Source organism: Stegostoma tigrinum, chromosome 18 (genome assembly GCF_030684315.1).
Source record: "Stegostoma tigrinum isolate sSteTig4 chromosome 18, sSteTig4.hap1, whole genome shotgun sequence".
Lineage (NCBI taxonomy): Eukaryota > Metazoa > Chordata > Chondrichthyes > Orectolobiformes > Stegostomatidae > Stegostoma > Stegostoma tigrinum.
Window position 1 is genome coordinate 439511 of NC_081371.1, and position 19073 is coordinate 458583.

At 45.0% G+C, this 19073-nt stretch overlaps 1 protein-coding gene across 1 annotated transcript in view; it reads left to right on the top strand.

The window, feature by feature from the left end:
- The window catches only part of LOC125461083 (lysine-specific demethylase 7B-like), an 85444-nt gene that overhangs the window by 18580 nt on the left and 47791 nt on the right, over positions 1-19073 (top strand). The window contains exons 2-7 of the mRNA XM_048549449.2: positions 129-214; positions 6940-7057; positions 8498-8658; positions 9797-9938; positions 12969-13155; positions 14960-15122. Of these exons, the coding sequence (XP_048405406.1) occupies positions 129-214; positions 6940-7057; positions 8498-8658; positions 9797-9938; positions 12969-13155; positions 14960-15122 (857 nt within the window). The remainder of the gene's footprint in view (positions 1-128; positions 215-6939; positions 7058-8497; positions 8659-9796; positions 9939-12968; positions 13156-14959; positions 15123-19073) is intronic.

Here is a 19073-nt window from a genome sequence, read left to right on the forward strand (position 1 = left end):
TGGGTGCAGCTCTCCCTGGCCCTGATATAGAATTGTGCCAAAATGTAGCATCCACCCACCCTTTACCCTTGTGCCCCTAGTAAGGTGTGTGTGTGTGTGTGTAGATTTTATTTTGTTCTCTTTTTCAGCTGTGTGAAAGTGGAGGAGCATCAAGCTGTCGACATTGACTTGTACCATTGTCCAAACTGTGCCATATTACATGGAGCCTCCCTGAGTAAGTATAAATCTGGAAACATTTGCAAGAAAACATCTTACTTTCTCGGGAATCTCCTATTGGACTGGGAACATCAACTCTGTCTCTTTCAACAGATGCTAGTGTTTGCTAAAATATTTTGAGGCAAGCAAAGTTGAAATTATTGGAGAAACTCAGCAAGTCTGGTAGCATCTGTGAAGAGAAAGCAGAGTTAATGTTTTGAGATCTGTGGCTCCTCAGATGAAGTAAAAGTCTTTGGAAACTTTTAGATTACAGAATGTTAGCTTTCATTCTTTCAAACCCACTCCTAGAATTTCTGATCATAAATCATAGAATTCCTACAGTGTGGAAACAGGCCTTTGGCCCAACATGTCCGTACTGAACCTCGGAGCTTCCCTCCCAGACCCATCCCTTTAATCTACAGATCCCTGAACACCAAGGGCAATTTAGTATGGCCAATCTACCTAGCCTGCACATCTTGGAACTGTGGGAGGAAACTGGAGCACCTGGAGGAAACTCATAGACACTGGGAGAATGCACAAACTCCATACAGAATCACCCATGGTTGGAATTGAACCCGGGTTCATGGTGCTGTGAGGCAGCAGTGCTAACCACTGAGCCACCATGACGTTTTCTACTTTTAGAAAGTTTTTGAAGAATGGATTTTTTTCAAATCTTTCTTAGGCACTGGCACCCTTAGCAAGCCAGCAGCTTACAGTGGGATTTGTCAAAATTGCAGGTTTGAGTGTTGATCCACAATCAATTTCTGGGCGGTCTTATAGGTGAGCTACAGACCAAAATAACATTTGGTAATCATAGTTCACTGGTAAGACATGGAAGACTGAAAGTTTCTTGAATCCTTGAAAAGAACCAAAATATGTAGATTCACACTAATCTTGGTGCTCAGTCAAGAGAGCTGTGGGGCACTTTGATTTCTGGACAGTAGCAATGTTACTGGATCATATTTGAAAGAGGGAGCTTATGTAGCTATTTGATGGTCCTTTGTAGAGTGGAAGAGGTGGTTTGGCACCAAATGCATGAAAGCCCTTAATGTTTGAGGCATATTGAAGATGGCTGTTGCTGAAAGAATTTGTTGGGGGGAAAAGATCCATGCTCGTGTTTCTCCACCGCATGCACTCGTGCACTCCCAAACCTTGGAACCTTTGGAATCATTGGCAGAAGGAAGGTCTTCTCAGTGACACCCAGTAGTAGTGTTAAAAATACAGAATGTGTATTGATGCCCTGATCACTGGGTGGAATCAATGACAGAAGTCACGGGTAAATACATCTCATTTTCTTCTTCCCTCCCACCCCACAACATTTGTTTAGGGTCAGAGTGCTGACTAGTTGTCCATGGCTCCAGTGCTGAAGAGGTGTAGCAGCTAGAATTTCTGTATGCTGCTAATTCTGCAGCTCACAGTGGTAAAAGTTGCTGTTCCAGAAACACATTTTGATCTTGCTTTGTATTGGTTGGAAACAACTTCTCCCTGTATTGCTACCTCAACTATTTCAGCTTCAATGGAGAATGAATAACTCAGATGAAGTGCATTTCTAATCTTTCATATAGATGGCACAATTGAGAATGTTTTTCATTCTGTACAGTTCCTTTCAAGCATCCTGTAGGGATCATTTTGTGACTCAGGATATCTGAGGTGATGTGTGACTGATTAAAAATGAAGGGTATTGAAAAGGAGGGGTTTGCTGAGATGATGTTTTTGAGATAATGAGAAAACATATTTTGCTTGGATAACAGAAATGACTGATGCCAAATGATGGAACTAACTGCTATGCTTATAATGGAGCTTCTCAAAAACTGCAAGAACTGCAAATGCTGGAAGTAAGAAAGAAAAATAGAAATGACTGGGGGGATAAAAAACTCAGCTGGTAGCATCCGGGGAGAGAAATGAGAGTTAAGATTCTGGGTCCAGTGACTCTGCTTCAGAACATTCTGAGGAGGTGTCGCTGAACTCAAAATGGTATCTCTGCTAGACCTGTTGAGATTTTCCAGAAATTTCTATTTTTTTTGCAACATTGAAGCTCGACATTTAACATCTCCTGTGACCAATACAGCGCAGAACAGGCCTTTTGGCCCTCAATGTTGCGCCGACCTGTGAACTAATCTAAGCCCATCCTCTACACTATCCCATTGTCATCCATATGCTTATCCAAGGACTGTTTAAATGCCCCTAACATGGCTGAGTTAACTACATTGGCGGGCAGGGTGTTCCACACCCTTACCACTCTGAGTAAAGAACCTGCCTCTCACATCTGTCTTAAATCTATCACCCCTCAATTTGCAGCCATGCCCCCTCGTACATGCCGACGTCATCATCCAAGGAAAAAGACTGTCACTGTCCACCCTATCTAATCCTCCGATTGCCTTGTATGTCTCTATTAAATCCCCTCTTCGCCGCCTTCTCGCCAATGAGAACAGACCTAAGTCTCTCAGCCTTTCTTCATAAGACCTTCGTTCCAGACCAGGCAACATTCTGGTAAATATCCTCTGCACCTTTTCCAATGCTTCCACATCCTTCCTGTAATGGAGCGACCACAACTGTATGCAATATTCCAAGTGAGGCTGCACGAGCATTTTGTACAGTTGCAGCATGACATCACGGCTCCGGAACTCAATCCCTCTACCAATTAAACTTAACATAGCATATGCCGCCTTAACAGCACTATCAACTTGGGTGGCAACTTTCAGGGATCTATGTACATGGACACCAAGAACCCTCTGCACATCCACGCTACCAAGAATCTTTCCATTGGCCCAGTATTCTGCCTTCCTATTATTCTTCCCAAAGTGAATCACCTCACATTTATCTGCATTGAACTCCATTTGCCACTTTTCAGCCCAATTCTGCAGTTTATCCAAGTCTCCCTACAACCGGCAACTTTCTTCCACACTGTCCACCACTCCACCGACTTTAGTGTCAGCTGCAAACTTTCTATCCCATCCACCTATGCCTGCGTCCAAGTCATTTATAAAAATGACAAACAGCAGTGGTCCCAAAACAGATCCTTGTGGCACACTACAAGTATCCGGACTCCAGACTGAATATTTTCCATCAACCACCACTCGTTGCCTTCTGACAGAAAACCAGTTTCTAATCCAAACTGCTAAATCTTCCCCCAATCCCATGTCTCCGCATTTTCTCGAATAGCCCACCATGTGGAACCTTCTCAAAGGCTTTACGGAAGTCCATGTATACTACGTCAACTGCCCTACCCTCATCCACATGCTTGGTCACCATCTCAAAAAAACTGAGAGGTTTGTGAGACACGACCTGCTCTTGACGAATCCATGTTGACTATCTCCAATCAAATTATTACTTGCTAGATGATGATAAATCCTATGTTTTATAATCCTTTCCAGAACTTTTCCTACAACAGATGTAAGGCTCCCTGGTCTGTAATTACCTGGGTCATCTCTTCTGCCCTTCTTGAACAAGGGCACAACATTTGCAATCCTCTGGTACTAAACCTGTAGACAATGAGGATTCAAAGTTCAAGGCCAAAGGTTTTGCTATCTCCTCCCTAGCTTCCCAGAGAATCCTTGGAAAAATCCTATCCAGCCCAGAGAATTTATCTACCTTCACACTTTGTAGAATTGATAACACCTCCTCTTTACTAACCTCAATCCTTTCAATTCTAATAGCCCGTAACTCAGTCATCTCCTCTACAATATTCTCCTTTTCTTGAGTGAAAACAGATGAGAAATATTCATTTAGCACCTCTCCGATCTCCACAGGGTCTTCACACAACTCCCCACTTCTGCCTTTGACTGGCCCTATTTCTACCCTAGTCATCCTCTTATTCCTCACATACCAATAGAAAGCTTTAAGGTTCTCCTTTATTCTACTTGCTAATGTCTGCTCATGTCCCCTCCTTGCTCCTCTTAACTCTCTCTTTAAATTCTTCCTAGCTAATCTGTAACTCTCCATCACTTCATCTGAACTATCTCGTCTCAACGTCACATAAGCCTCCCTCTTCCATTTAACAAGAGATACAATTTCTTTAGTAAACCACGGTTCCCTTACCTTATCGCTTCCTCCCTGCCTGACAGGGACACACCTGTCACGGACACGCAATATCTGTTCCTTAAACCAGCTCCACATTTCGCTTGTCTCCATCCCCTGCATTTTGCTACCCCATTCAATGCCTCCTAAGTCTTGCCTAATCGCATTATAGTTTCCCTTCCCCCATCCATAACGTTTGCGCTGTGGCATGCTCCTATCCCTTTCCATCGCTAAAGTGAACATAACTGAATTATGGTCACTCTCTCCATAGTGCTCACCTGCCACTAAATCAAACACCTGGCCTGGTTCATTACCAAGTACCAGATCCAGTGTGGCCCCCCCTCTTGTCAGCCCTTCAACATACTGTGTCAGGAAACCCTCCTGCATACATTGGACAAAAACTGAACCATCTGACGTACTAGTGTTATAGCATTTCCAGTCAGTTTTGGGGAAGTTAAAGTCTCCCATAATGACCACTCTGTTCCTTTCACTCCTGCCCAGAATCGTTTTGCCAATCTTCTCCACATCCCTGGAACTTTGTGGAGGCCTATACAGAAAAAAACTCCCAGCAGTGTGACCTCTCCTCTCCCGTTTCTGACCTCAGCCCATAGCACCCCAGTAGACGAGTCCTTGTCAAAAGTTCTTTCAGCCACCGTTATACTGTCCTTGACTAACAAAGCCACACCTCCCCCTCTTTTACCATCTTCCCTGATCTTTATGAAAGATCTAAACCCTGGAACCTGCAATATCCATTCCTGTTCCTGCTCTATCCATTCTCCGAAATGGCCACAACATCGAAGTCCCAGGTACCTATCCGTGCTGCAAGCTCGCCTACCTTATTCCGGATACTCCTGGCATTGAAGTAGACACACTTCAAACCAGCTTGCTGTCTGCCAGCACACTCCTGTGACAGTGAAATCCTGTCCATGTCCTCCCTACTCTCATCCTCCTATGTACTGGAACTACACCGCAGTTCCCCATTCCCCTGCTGAGCTAGTTTAAACCCACCCGAATAGCACTAGCAAATATCCCACCCAGGATATTAGGACTCCTCTAGTTCAAGTGGATACTGTCCTGTTTGTAGAGGTCCCACCTTCCCCAGAATGAGCCCCAATTGTCAATGTACCCGAAGCCCTCCCTCCTGCACCATCCCTGCAGCCACATGTTCAGCTGATACCTCTCCCTGTTCTTTGCCTTGCTATCACGTGGCATGGTTAACAAACGAGAGATGACCACTCTGTTTGTTCTAGCTCTCAGCTTCCTCCCTAGCTCCCTGAAATCCTCCCTGACATCCTTATCCCTCTTTCCACCTATGTCGTTGGTGCCTCTGTGGACCACGACTCGGGGCTGGTCACCCTCTCCCTTCAGGACCCAAATACACGATCCGACACATCACGGACCCGGGCACCTGGGAGGCAACACACCAACTGTGAGTTTGTTTCGTTCCCAACATACCTTCTATTCGTCCCTCTAACTATTGGGTCCCCCAATAACACTCTCCTCCTATCCCCCCGCTTCGCTTCTGTGCAAGAGGGACAGACTCTGTGCCAGAGACTGCACTTCAGTGCATGCCCTGGTAAGTCGTCCCCCCGCAACAGTAACCAAAACGGTATACTTGTTTTTCAGGGGAACGACCACAGGGGATCCCAGTACTGACTGCTTTTTCCCCCCTTCTAACAGTTACCCAGCTTTCTTTGTGCTTAGGAATAATTACTTCCTTGTCAATGAATGTAAGTGAATATGCTAAAATACCTCCACGGATGATTGACACGAATTATTGCACATTAAATCTTACAATTTAAGGGTTCCCCCCCCCCCCCACCCCGCCTTGGAAGGGGAGTTGATTTGTAAAGGAAAATTGCAGACTCAAGTTTGTATTGAACAATGAAATGTAAACAGTTGTGGGAGACAGAACAACTATTGGCAAGTTGAAAAACCTGAGAAAAGGTGGCCATCCAAAGTAGGTGGACCCTCACTGGAGGGTGTTGGAGGAGGGCACATTAGGTGTTGTTGACCAATGCAGATTACCAGAAGTTAATAGTTGGCTGTATAAAGACAAATTTATAGTTTCCATACTCTGATGGGGCAAAGCCCAGCCATCCTGACTGGATGGAGGGGAACATGCTGCGCTTCGAGGATAGGTTTATCTAAGCAATTGGGCAGATACATACTACATTATTCAGGTACCACGGGATTCTTCTTTTTTAATCATCCTGTTCTTTATTTTAATTTGGACTTAGTAGCTGTATTTCCTCAATGGATTTTGATTCTGTTGATCTAAAAACATTATAGTTTTTGAATCTGATTATTGATCAGACTGTTCAGGTTACTGTTCATCAGAGATAAACAGGAACTGTCCCAGACGAATACCAATGTTAATTTGCCCTGTATTCAAAACACAGGGTAGTTCTTGAATTGCAGCTGTCTCTGAGCGTGTCCATTGTACAGTTCTTGAACATCATTATGAATGCAAATACTTGAAGGAACTATACTGGCTAGACTCGACGCTTGTTGAGTAGATGCTTAGTTCTAGTTTGAGTATTTGTTGAATATTTCCAATAGTGGATTGGTACCTGCGCTGGGATGCGTGAGTAAGTTCTTGGTTTCTGTAGTTTGTCCTGATTTCAACTTGGCTGATATGAATCTTGCCAGTGACCCAAAATGATATCCTGTGGACATTTTGAGCCAACTTCATCCACTGTTTTGTGCTTTGTTTCCGTATCACAGTGAAGAGACGGAACAACTGGCACCGACATGACTACACTGAGACTGCTGATCCTGTTAAAAAGATACAGGCAGGAACACCAGTTTTCATCAGGGAGCTCCGAGCACGGCATTTTTCAAGGTATAGGCAACCGTTTGTTGTTTGGTCTTGTTCCAATCCCCTCAGTCTATCCCCTATTTCAAACATCGCTATATTTCTCCATCCCCCTCCCACTCCTCTATCCTTGTGGTGGTGAAGTGTTAATCTCGCTTGACTAGCAATCCAGTGGACCAGACTAATATTCTGTGTTTGTGGGTTCAAATCCCATCACAGCAACAGATAAAATTTATTTTCAGTAAAAGAGAGCTGAGATATAGAAAGCTGATCTAATGCAACCATGTAACCACCATCAATAGTTGTAAAAACTCATCTGGTTCACAAATCCTCTTTTAAGGAAGGAAATCTGCCATCCTGACCTGGTCTGGTTGAGATGTGAATGCAGACCCACAGCAATGTGGGGTTGACTCTTAACTGCCCTCTGGGAAATCTAGAGATGAGCAATAGATTCTTGCTGATCTGGCATCGCCCACATCTCTGAACAAAAAAAAATGTTAAGAGTAACTATCCGATTCGCTGACTCGTTTTTCATTCCAAGTAACTGCAAGGGTGATCCAAGTGGTCTTGGGTTCAAAGCCAAGCCTCTTACTGGAGAAACTGATAGACCAGGGAGCAAGATTCTGGCAATCCTTATGCTTAAAAGGGATTTTGAACCTTTTTTTCAGCTACAGTTCTGCACTGGCATTGTCAATGATCAACGTTACCCAAATTTATGCTTGCCTCAGTGCTGTGTTGCATGTGTCTGTGAATAGGTGGTGTGAAGGGAAGAGAAAGGAAGATTTGCTTTTAAACGCTACTTCTGACAACTGTTAGATTTCACAAGTACACTCTAAGCGCAAGACAAAAGCTTCAACTTCTGGTTTCCTTTTAACAATGTCTAAGTTCTTTACTACCAAGCATTGACTTTTTAAAGTGTAATTTTAATGTTGGGAAACCCTACAGGACGGAAAGTGTCAGAGAAAAGGAATGGTGTACAGAATGTAGGAGTGATTGAAACAAGTACTAAAAGTGCTAGAAAAACTTGGTCTGTACACGTGCTGTCAGATCTGAAACACAGTTAGTGTTTTGAGCCCAATATGACTCATTGCAGACTTCCAGCATCTGTAGTATTTTCCCTTTGTAGGAATGGCTGAGCCTGATTTTTGTTTCGGGGAGTGAAAGGGAGAAGTTTGAAATTTGTTTGGTGTTCAGGTAGGTTTGTCAGAAGGGGTAAAGCTGTCAATTGAAGGATGAGTCAGTCAGCAGATAAGTTTTTAGAATAGTTGTTTGCAAATGACAAAGGCGTTGATGACGGCTTCAGCCAAACTGAGGAAGGTGAGGTTGATAAAGGTGTGGCAGTGATCTAAGTGATGCTTGTGAGGTTTGTAACTACAGTTGGTGTTTTCTGTTGTCCCATGGTTACTACAGCATGTTAAACTACCGGTGCCAGTGAGCTGCATAATTCTCATCTGTTTGTTCCTAAAGTGCCAGTGACATTCTCATCAAGCTGCACGGTACCCAGCTGACACACAAATACCTGGAAAAGCACGGGTTTGAATTTCCCATCATGGTGTCTAAAATAGATGGACTTGGAATTGCTCTCCCGTCGAGCACCTTTTCTGTCAGGGATGTGCAAGAATATGTGGGTAAGTGATGACTGCACCCAGTGTTCACACACAATACAGCCACAAGCAAAGTTTTCAAGTGCTGCATGTTTGCAGTCGAGCTCCCCTGTCCTGGATATTGGAAGGTGGGGAATAGATGGAACATCTCCGAATGTTGCATCTAGTGCAGTGGAGGCCAACCAATGCAAAGTTTTTCCCCTTTGAGCACTTGTCTAATTCTTATTTGGAAGCTTTTACTGAAACTGTTTCCTTTTTCATTCCAGATTGTGATACCTCACTGGGTAATGAAACAAAATTTCATTTCCCCTCTGGTTCTTTTGCCAATCTCCTTAAATCTGAGTCCTCTGATTCTAAACCTTCTGCCTCTGGAACCAATTTCATCTCTATTTACACTCTCATATCCCTTCATTATTTCAAATACTTCTATTAAGTTTCTCCTTGACTATTCTCTTCTGCGGGGAGAATTACCCCATTTCTCTTGGCATCCATCTAACTGAAGTCCTGCATCCATTACAGTACACATACTCGGCACCCTTTCCAAGACCTTTTTCACCTTTTTTATTGTGTGGTTTCCAGATTTGAATACATTACTCAACATTCTTCTCAATTTGTGCTCCAATCTTTAAAAACAGTTGTGTACGGACACCCCAGGTCCTTCTGTTCCTCCGCCCTCTTTACCTTTTTGTGTCCAGTTTTTGAGATTAATTTTCAACCTGTCCTAATTATTGTTGATCATATTTCAGTCTCTGTAGTATTGTCTAAGCTTGTTGTATCAAGTTCTTCTCAGTTGCCTGCTACACAAACTGCATATTCAGCCCATTCTACCCTTCACAAAAGCGCAGCTCCATCAACCAGTCGGCACTCGTCTAAATTTTGCGATTGTCTAAGACCACTGTACTGCCTGTCAGCTTCTAACTCCCATCAGTCGTCTAACCCAATTCTCAGGGCCCTGTGTTCAGCCACTTTCCAAATTCACTGGTCAGTATTAATCACTTCCTCCTAATTTGCCTCCTCAAACCCATGAATAGTTTGCTGTACTACATCTACAACATAGGCTGTTATTTGAGCTGTTTCACAGCTGTAGTTGGGTGAAGGGTTATCCTTGTCTAAATAACGTGGCTTCCAGATATATCTGAATATGAATTTTTAATCTCTCAAGGTGGTGAGAAGGTGATCGATGTGATCGATGTGGCTCGGCAAGCTGATTGTAAGATGAAACTGCAGGAGTTTGTAGAATATTACACTGCTCTCCATCGAACCAAAGTATTAAATGTCATTAGCTTGGAATTTTCTGATACAAAGTAAGTTGCTTGTGGCTGGATATTTGGAAATGTAGCTCTGTGTACAGTGTTGGCATTTACAATACAAAGTAGCTTTGACTGTTCGTTTTCTGTGCCAATACTGTGCCAATGCACCTGGGTCTTTACAAAGTACATTTGACATTTTTGAGCCGTCCTAAAGTGCTCAAGGCCAGTGAAACGCTTATGAAATTGAGGCAGTTTTCAGACAATAAGATCCTGCACACACCACTGAGATCATAGATTCATAGAATCCCAACAGTGTGGAAGCAGGCCATTCGGCACTTCAAGCCCACACTCACTGTCTGAAGTCCATCCCACCCGGATCCCCAGCCCCCTACTCTATCGCTGTAAGTGTGCATTTGCCATGGGTGTAGCCTGTCTGTCCCTGGGCGCCATGGGTAATTTCCTATGGCTGATCCACCTAACGTGCACATATTCTGGAGGAAACTGGAGCACCTGGAGAAAAGCCATGCAGGTGCTAGGAGAACAAGGGTGGAAACAAACCTGGGTCTTTGGTATTGTGAGGCATCAGTGCTAACCAATGAACCACTGCGCCTATCAGATCACTAACCATTATACATAACTGTATAATCTGTCATTTACCACCAAAAACAGTGTCTGTTATCACAAGTATACTTGTGACAATCAGAATGCAGTTACCACCACCCCTGTCAATTCCTCCAGTGGGGGAGGGCGAGCAGTGGGGCGGGGGAGAGCATAAGCCAGAGAAGGGGTGGGGTAAGGGGATGGGTCCGAGTAATGGGTGCAGGGGGGTTGGACTGAGAGTGCAGGAGGGAGGTGGAGGTGGTCAGGGCAAGAAGAGGTGGGGAGGGAGGTGGACGGGAGGTGAGGTGGGGGAGAGAGCGGGAGGTCGGGAGATGGTGGGTGGGAGGGAGTGAGCACTGGCAGGTATGGGCAGGTGGGTGGGAAGGAGTGTGGGCAGGCTAGAGGAATTTGTGGGCAAGAGGTTGGGGGATGGACCAAGCAAGAGCAGGAGGGCAGTAGGGAGTGACTGTGGGAGGGGGACGAGTGCAAGCTGGTGAGAGAGGGGAAGGGAGGGCAAGAAGGAGAGATGGCATGTGCGCAGCGTGGAGGGAGCATGGGTGAGACAGAGTCCAAGTGCGCCATAGCGAGGGCGGATGGGAGAAGGTGAGCTGAGGTGAGAGAGAGGATGAGCATGCTGGAGTAAAGGGTCGGGGGTGGGTTGAAATTTGAGAGAGAGCTATGTGGTGCCCACACAAAGATTGGGACAGTGAGAAGGGGAGTGTGGTGGCCTGTATGCATGAGAGCGGGTAGAGAGATCATGAGAGGGTGCACATGAGAGTGGGAGTGAGGGGGTGTGCTCACATGCACGAGTGGTAAAGTGGGGGAGGAAGAAAGGGGGAAGAGAGAGAATGCATGCAGAAGAGGGAGAGTGACTGGGTATGTGAAAGGGGACGAGAGAATGAGGAGGTGTGCATGTGTGGGAGGAAAGAGAGCGCGCACGTGTGAATGGGAGTGTGAAGAGAAAGTGAGGGGGCACATGAGAGTTGTGGGGAGGGGAAGAAGGGAATGGGGGGGTGCGTAATGTGAGAGGGAAAGAGTGAGGAGGTGCGTGCAAGGGGGCACGAGAATGTGAGTGAGGGAGAGAGGGTGATTGTGAGGGAAAGAGTGGAGAGAGAGAGAGAGAGAGCTTGAGGGGAGAGAGAATTGAGGGGGTGCACGCATATTGGAGGACATGCATGAGAGAAGGAGAGTAAGGGGGCTCGTGAGAGGGCAGAGAGAGAGAGCGTGAAGGTGCTCTTGTGAGATTGCAAGTGCATGAGAGGGTGCGTGCGAGAGGGGAGAAAGTGTGGGGAGCATGTAGGAGAGGGGCAAAGAGTGACGGGCGTATGGGCGCCTGGGAGGGAGAAGTTTTGAGCGAGAGAGAGGGCAAGGTTTGTGTGTGAGTGAGTAAAAGAGAGAGAGAAGTTGTTTGAAAAGGAGAGGTGGGAAGAGAGACCAAGGGAGTGCACAAGCAGGAGGGCGCTCGAGAGGTGTTGAGGGGAGAGCCACTGTTTCCATTGCTCCTGCCATCAGTGTTGCTCCTGTTGTCTCCATTGCACTTGCTCTTGCAGTCTTGCCTCCCCACCCTCCTTGCACTTTGGTCTTGCCCTCTGCCTCTTGCCCTTTCCCCTTCACTGTCTGTCTTCGTATCGCCCTCTCACCGTCACTCCCTCACCCTCAGTTGCCCTTGTGGGCTCGCTCCTCCCTGTCCCTTTTGCCCATGCCCCCTCTTTGTCCTGGTGCCACCTTTGCTGTCTTGCCCTCACCTTCTCAGTCATGCCCCTCGTCATCCCAATATCGCTGTCACCATCTCCCTCTCACCCTTGCTGTCTCATAGTTAGGTGCTCATCCAGATGAGATATTTTATCTGGATTGCTGGAGGCTGTGAATTTTTAAGTCTGCAGTGTATCCCTTGGCTGTGCATACTTTCCCTGTGTGGAAGTGAGGTGGGGTCTGGTGTGATCATTGATCCTGGGTGGGGGGTGTCTTTTTGGCAGTTGGGGAGGTGTCTAGTTCAGGATGAGAGAGGTTGGCACGGTGGGGGGGGGGGGTTGGGTGTTCTAAAGTGTGCATGGGAAGGAAGTCCTTCTCCATGTCTCTGGTCTGTGAAAGCCCTTGATCTCGTCCTGAAGCTGGCTCAGCTGCACCTCAGCTCTCGGGAATGTTTCATTGACTGCTCTTGTCCTGCACCAGATTTTCACTTACCTCCCCTTGACCTACCTCAAGAAGGCTCTGACTTGATGGGTGGAAGTGGTTTTCAAACTCTCCAGCTGGAGTCCCAGTCCTCTGCTACTCACGTTTTAAGTGGATCCTACGTGATTTTACTTCTCCATCATTTATATGAAGAATATAGTGTGAAAGGTAATCTTGGTCCGTGTTGAATATCTAACCTGAAAAGTGAGGCACTGATTAATGGTTACACTGATGCTGGTCACTTGTGGTGGGCTCCTTGATTCGATGCCTGCTCCCTGTGTCAAGCTGCTTTTTGTTTTTGTTTGTGTACAGGATGTCAGAGCTGGTGAAAGTTCCTGAAATTGTTCAGAAGCTGTCCTGGGTAGAGAATTACTGGCCAGAGGATTCCTTTTTTCCCAAACCGTGCGTTCAGAAGTACTGCTTGATGGGAATGGAGGACAGTTATACTGACTTTCACATTGACTTTGGGGGGACCTCTGTCTGGTATCATGTACTGTGGGTAAGTAGCTCTAGTAGCAAGCTTGAGCTAGGGTAGAAATCAAGAAAACCTTTATCCCCACACTCCCCGTTTTGCTTTAACACTCTGTGGTTTGCACTTTAATGTAATGACACACAGAGAGTCTGCTGGGGATGGGAGGAGGGAGGAGGGAGGTGGGGGGGTTAGAGAGAGAGAGAGAGTCCATCAGCTCCTTTGATGGAGGGCAAGAGAGACACAGCCCATTCAAATGAGGGGAGAGAGAGTTGGTGAACAGCTTTGCTGGAGAGAATGGGTGGTGTTGACAATGTGAGGGATGTTCCCAAAACATTAGAAGACAAGGAATGTATGGAGAGTGAGCTAGAGTCAACATCTATAGGTGAACAGGGAGAGAAAGAGACCGAGATTTAGAAAGGGAGAGGGAGAGAAAGAAAATGTCATTGAGTAGGTGTGGGGTTAGTGTTGGAACAAAGGTGTGGGGCTGGTGGGGTAGCGGGGAGAGAGAGAATTGGCATCTTTGGGTCAAGGGTGGGTGGTGGAGAGAGTAAAGAAAGAGGAGAGAGTCAGCACCTTCAGAGTGGGAAGAGTTGAGAGGGTGAGGGGAGGGTAAACAGAGGTCGGCATCTTCGGGTTGGCCGGGGTTAGAGGGAGAGGGAGAGACAGTCAGTGCCTTGAAGGGCAGGGCAGGGAGTGAGTGTAGTCAGACAGGACAGTCTGTTCTGATTTGATGCTCCTAGTGTATTTCAGAGAACCTTGCAGCATAAGGCAATCAGGTTCTCCAGATGGTGAAGGAGCCAGGCTCTCCATCTCCTGCTTCAGGGAGATTGAGATGGCCTGGACATCTCTCCAGGCTTGTGGAAAAAGGAAAGCTTCTGTGTCTGGAGCCTTGTCTGGTTCTTGGCACATTCCGTTCATGCTTGTTTAAAAATCCTTGATAAACTTTGAAAGTTAGAATTTCCTCTACTGCAGCATGAGAATTTGGCTCCCTAATTGAGCTCAGTTGCCTTGGTACAAAGATGGTTCGTGGGAGACTGGCTGAAGATTGAATTTCTTTGGAAAATAGGCTGACATGGTTTCCTGGGCCCATGTGGCTCTCACTTTCTCTCACCGCCTGGTTCACAAAATCTCCTCCCGCAGCCACCCTTTCGGACATTGTATTCTTCTTGGCAGGAAGAATACAAATTAGCCATTTTCACCACATGCACAAGTGTCTGATTTGAAATCTAGAACATATTAAAAGGGCTGGTGGATATCTATTGTGAAAACAGACAGCAAGGAGATTTCTGGTCTGTTTCGCCTCCTTCAGCTGACAGCACAGAACCTACCCCACCACACTTCCACCCTTATCAAACCATCTCCGCAGTTCCAAATCATGGCCATACATGTACATTTCCATGTGCCATGATGTCATCAGTAACTTGAAATCTACCAATCTCAGCCTTGATGGTAGAGCTTCCACGTATTGTCTGGGGCACAGCATTTCAAAGATTCATCATCCTCTCAGTGAAGATCCTCTCATCCTCCTCATCTTAGTCCGAAATGGATTGCGTGATTCTGAGAAGGTTCGGCACAACATCGAGGGCCGAAGGGCCTGTACTGTGCTGTAATGTTCTATGTAAAAGTTTAAAACATAAGCCAGGGCTATTTGACTTGGGACGCTGGGAACAACTGTGCCTCAGAACCACATTTGGGTGGTGGCACAGATGGGCTCAGGGGATAGTGATCCTGACAGAAAATTTGGAGTTTGACTTGTTCTCTCTTTGACTTGAGACTTGATGGTTGACATTAAATACTTATCACCTCGCTTCTTGTTTGTTTTTTCTTGCAGGGAGAAAAGCTGTTTTACTTGATAAAGCCAACCAATGCCAATCTTGCACTATATGAAAGTTGGAGTGGTTCTGTTAACCAGAGTGAGACGTTCTTTGGTGACCAGGTGGACAAATGTTACAAGTGTGTCCTGCAGCAGGGACAAACACTCTTCATTCCCACAGGTACGCTGAAAGACTGATGGCAACAGGAGCATTTCATCCTCCCCTTGAGTCGAGCAGAGTTCTTCCTGATTACCAGGGCAAAACCAGGAATAAAATAATCTCTGGGCAGAAGTGCACAATGCATCACTCCATGCCTTGTTCATCTTGGGTTTGTGCTTCCATTGTCACAGGTGGAAGAAGGGCTGGGCTCTTTCTATTGTCTGTCTCTCATTCTTCCTTTTCATCGAACTGTGATGTCAGGAGGAACTCGGAACTCTGCCAGTCTGTTGTCTTTGGGTTTTTATTTCACTTTGTAACCAACTGTGATATTTTGCATCTAAATTTTATTTATCTTCCAACTATAATCATCTCAGTAATCACCTGAACTGAAGGGAAATAGACTTTCCACAAGATAGTGAGCAGTTTGTTCTTCAGTTTATTACATCGTAACTGTGTGTAACTTTAAGCGTTAGAGAAGGGACTGTTTCCACTCTTGAGTCACTGGCCTCTAACAAAGGCAGGGTTCGCATTTGTGCAGACTATCCAGTGACTGTCACTGGAAGGGTTTGGCTTTGACAGCATGTATTTTTAGACCGCGTGAGATAATCAGCTCCCTTCTTTGAGGGGAGAACCCTAATAAAATCAAACTACGTCTGTATAATAAAATGCATAACTGTACTTTAATGTGCAAGGAGAAAGACTCGACTCATTCTCTTGAGTGCCATTCAGTCAGACCGTGACTGATCTGTATCTCACTCCACTTATTTGCTTTTTCTTAAGTCTTGATACTTTTGACCTATTGAAAATCACAGACCTGAAGGTTTTGATTAGTCTGTTCCTGTATGGCTATACAAAGGAAGGGTGGTTCAGCTTTTCCCTGTCCATTTGTGATCATGTGTGCTGATTATTAATTACTGTGGTCATTCTTTAGTTCTAATTATTGTGCAAGTGCGCAACGTCACTGACTAAAAGTTCCGCGTTTCCTTCAATATCCTGTTGGCTGATGAGCATAGTGATCATGTTCCTGTATGACCAGACCTAGGAGAGTTAAAAAGTAAAAACTGGGGTGGGCATCACTTTCATTGGAGGGGAATAGCTCTGTATCAGCCATTGTGGATTTTGATTAGTAAGCGGCTGGAAGGCATTAGTTATCCCTCTGTCCGAGTTAGACAAAGTTGGCAGTCTGCTGCTCAAGAGGTGGGGTGAGTAAAGCAGCCTCCAATATAGAGCAATACAAGATTAGATACTGACTGCAGATGGCCAACACCCAACCTCTAGCCCTGTGAGGCAAAACTGACTGTAATCCAGAACAGGATTTGCCTATGTGTCGGCACATACATGTGCCTATGTGACCATATACCTGTGCAGCTGCCAGCATAGCTTTGTGTGTTTATGTTGTATTGATCCATGTGTCAGCCTTGGCTCAGTGGTAAATTTGTACCCCTCAGGCAGTCCATGCCCTATTCCTGGATCTTCCATGTCTTTCAGTTGAAATGTTAAACTGAGGTCTTGGGTGACAGCTCAGGAACTGAAGTGTGGTTTGCTTGGTGTCCTGGTTAATGCTGATTTTTAAAAGGCAGTGTTTATGGCTGTTTCATTTCTATTTATGTAATACCAGTGATGTCACTTCTAAAGTATTTTGTCGGTATGTCATGTTTGGGGATTGGTTTGAAACTCTGGAAAATGTTAAATAGACTTTTTATCAGCAGTTTCCAGATTTGATTCCTTGTAGGTGGCAAATTACCTGATATTATCTGGGCAGCTGTTGGACTCTTTGTTTACTTAGTGCTTCTGGGTCCAGAATTTAAAAATTCTTAACAGTGCCAAACCTGATGTCCAGCAGGTATCCAGTACTGGTATGCTGTCTGTCGAGAATGGTGGAACTTGGGTAATGATAAATGGGTCACAAATTTTACAAAGTTGCATAGAATTGAAAAACAGTGTGATCTCTTTAAGAGATTGCGCTTTGTGCTTTGTCTGTGCTTGGAAGTTTACAAGCACTGCACAGAGCCCCAAAGTAGAAACAAATGTATCAAAAGGCCTCACAGCTGACAGGCAAAATAGCAGTCTTGTTTTGAGAACAAGATTGATTTTGGTCAATTAATTTAAACCAAACACTCAGCAATTCAGTGCCAGTTGGATTTAAAAACTGATGGTGTTGACAACCTGAAACCAATCACATTATAAGAATTTGACTTATCATAGGGAATATATATTTAAAAAAAGTTTTGTTTTAAAGATCGGGGAGAGCCACCTGTCAGGAGATAACACCTTTTAGCTCTCCGAGAAAGCACCATCTAGTTAATCAAAAGTACCATGGAATTTTTAGCTAAGAGTCGTCATTTGAGAAAGCATCCAAAATAGCAAGATCAACAAAGGCTGGAGAAGGCAGAGTGTTCCAGAAGACAGTGTGTGTGAACTTGGAGAGATTAAGTTTTAATTTATTGTTGTCTTATTAATTGGGTTTATATAAATGGGACTTGTGTCTATTTAAACAGTATTTCAGTAGAATTTGTTTCAGTTAAGGAATAGTTAATACATAGAGGGAATTGTTCAGTTTGTTAGTATCTCTTTTAATTTGGTCATTATTAGGGTTAAATAAATAAATGGTTACATCTTACTTATAAAGTGGAGATCAGGGATTTTCTTCTCTTTAACCGCACTTTTAACAAATTACGAGGAATAAAATGAGCTTCTCTGGGTGTTTTGGATTTAATTATTAGAAGGGAACCTTCACTCCCATCATAAAAGATTGGGGCTTGTGTTTTTGTTTAATTATCAGAGATGTTTGACGTGACCCTTCTCTGTAACACAAACCTCTCCAAATGGAGGAAGTGGCTCCAATGTGCTTTTATTCACTCGTGGAATATTGACATCGCAGGCTGGCCAGCACTTATTGCTGTCCCCTTAGTTGCCCTTGAGATGGTGGTGAGCTGTCATCTTGAACTGCTTCTGTTTACGTGCTGTGGTTAACTTGCAATGCCCTTAGGAAGAGAATTCCAGAATTTTGACTCAATGACAGTGAAGAAAGGGTATTATGTTTCCAAGTCAAGATGGTGAGTGCTATGGAAGAGAACTTGCAGGTGTTGGTGTTCCCATGTATCTGCTGCCCTTGTCCTTCTAGATGGAAGTGGTCATGGGTTTGGAAGGTGTTGTCTATGGATATTTGGTGAATTTCTGCAGTGTATCTTGTAAATAGCACTAAGTGTCCGTGGTAGAGGGAGTAGATGCTTGTGGTTGTGGTGCCAATCAGGCGGGCTGCTTTTGTCCTAGATTGTGTCAGGCATTTTGAATGTTATTGGAACAGCACTCATCCCAGGTGAGTGCGGGGTATTCCATCAGACTCCTGAGTTATGCTTTGTGGATGATGAACAGGCTTTGGGGAGTCAGGAGGGGAGTTTTCGCCAAAATATTCCTAGCCTCTGACGTACTCTTGGAGCTACCGTGTTTGTATGGCAGGTTCAATTGAGTTTCTGGTCAATGCTAACCCCCCAAGATATTGATAGTGCGTGATTCACCATTGAATGTCAAGGGGCGGTGGTTGGATTGTCTCTTACTGGAGATGGCCATTGCTGAAATTTTGTGGCAGGAATCTCACTTGCCACTTGTCAGCCCATGCCTGGATATTGTCCAGATTTTGTTCCATTTGGACATGGACTGCTGCAGTACCGCGTGAATATTGTGTAAGCATCGGTGAACATCCTCACATCTGATCTTGTGATGGAAGGAAGGTCATTAATGAAGCAGTTGAAGATGGTTGGGCCTAGGACACTACCCTGAAGAACTCCTGCAGAGATGTTCTGACTTCCAAGAACCACAACCACCTTTCTACGTGGCAGGTATGATTCCAACCACTGGAGAGTTTGCAGCTTGACATTGATTCCAGTTTTGCTATGGTCCCTTCATGCCACATTCGGTCAAATGTGGCCTTGTTTTCAAGAGCTGTCACTCTCATCTCACCTCTGGAATTCA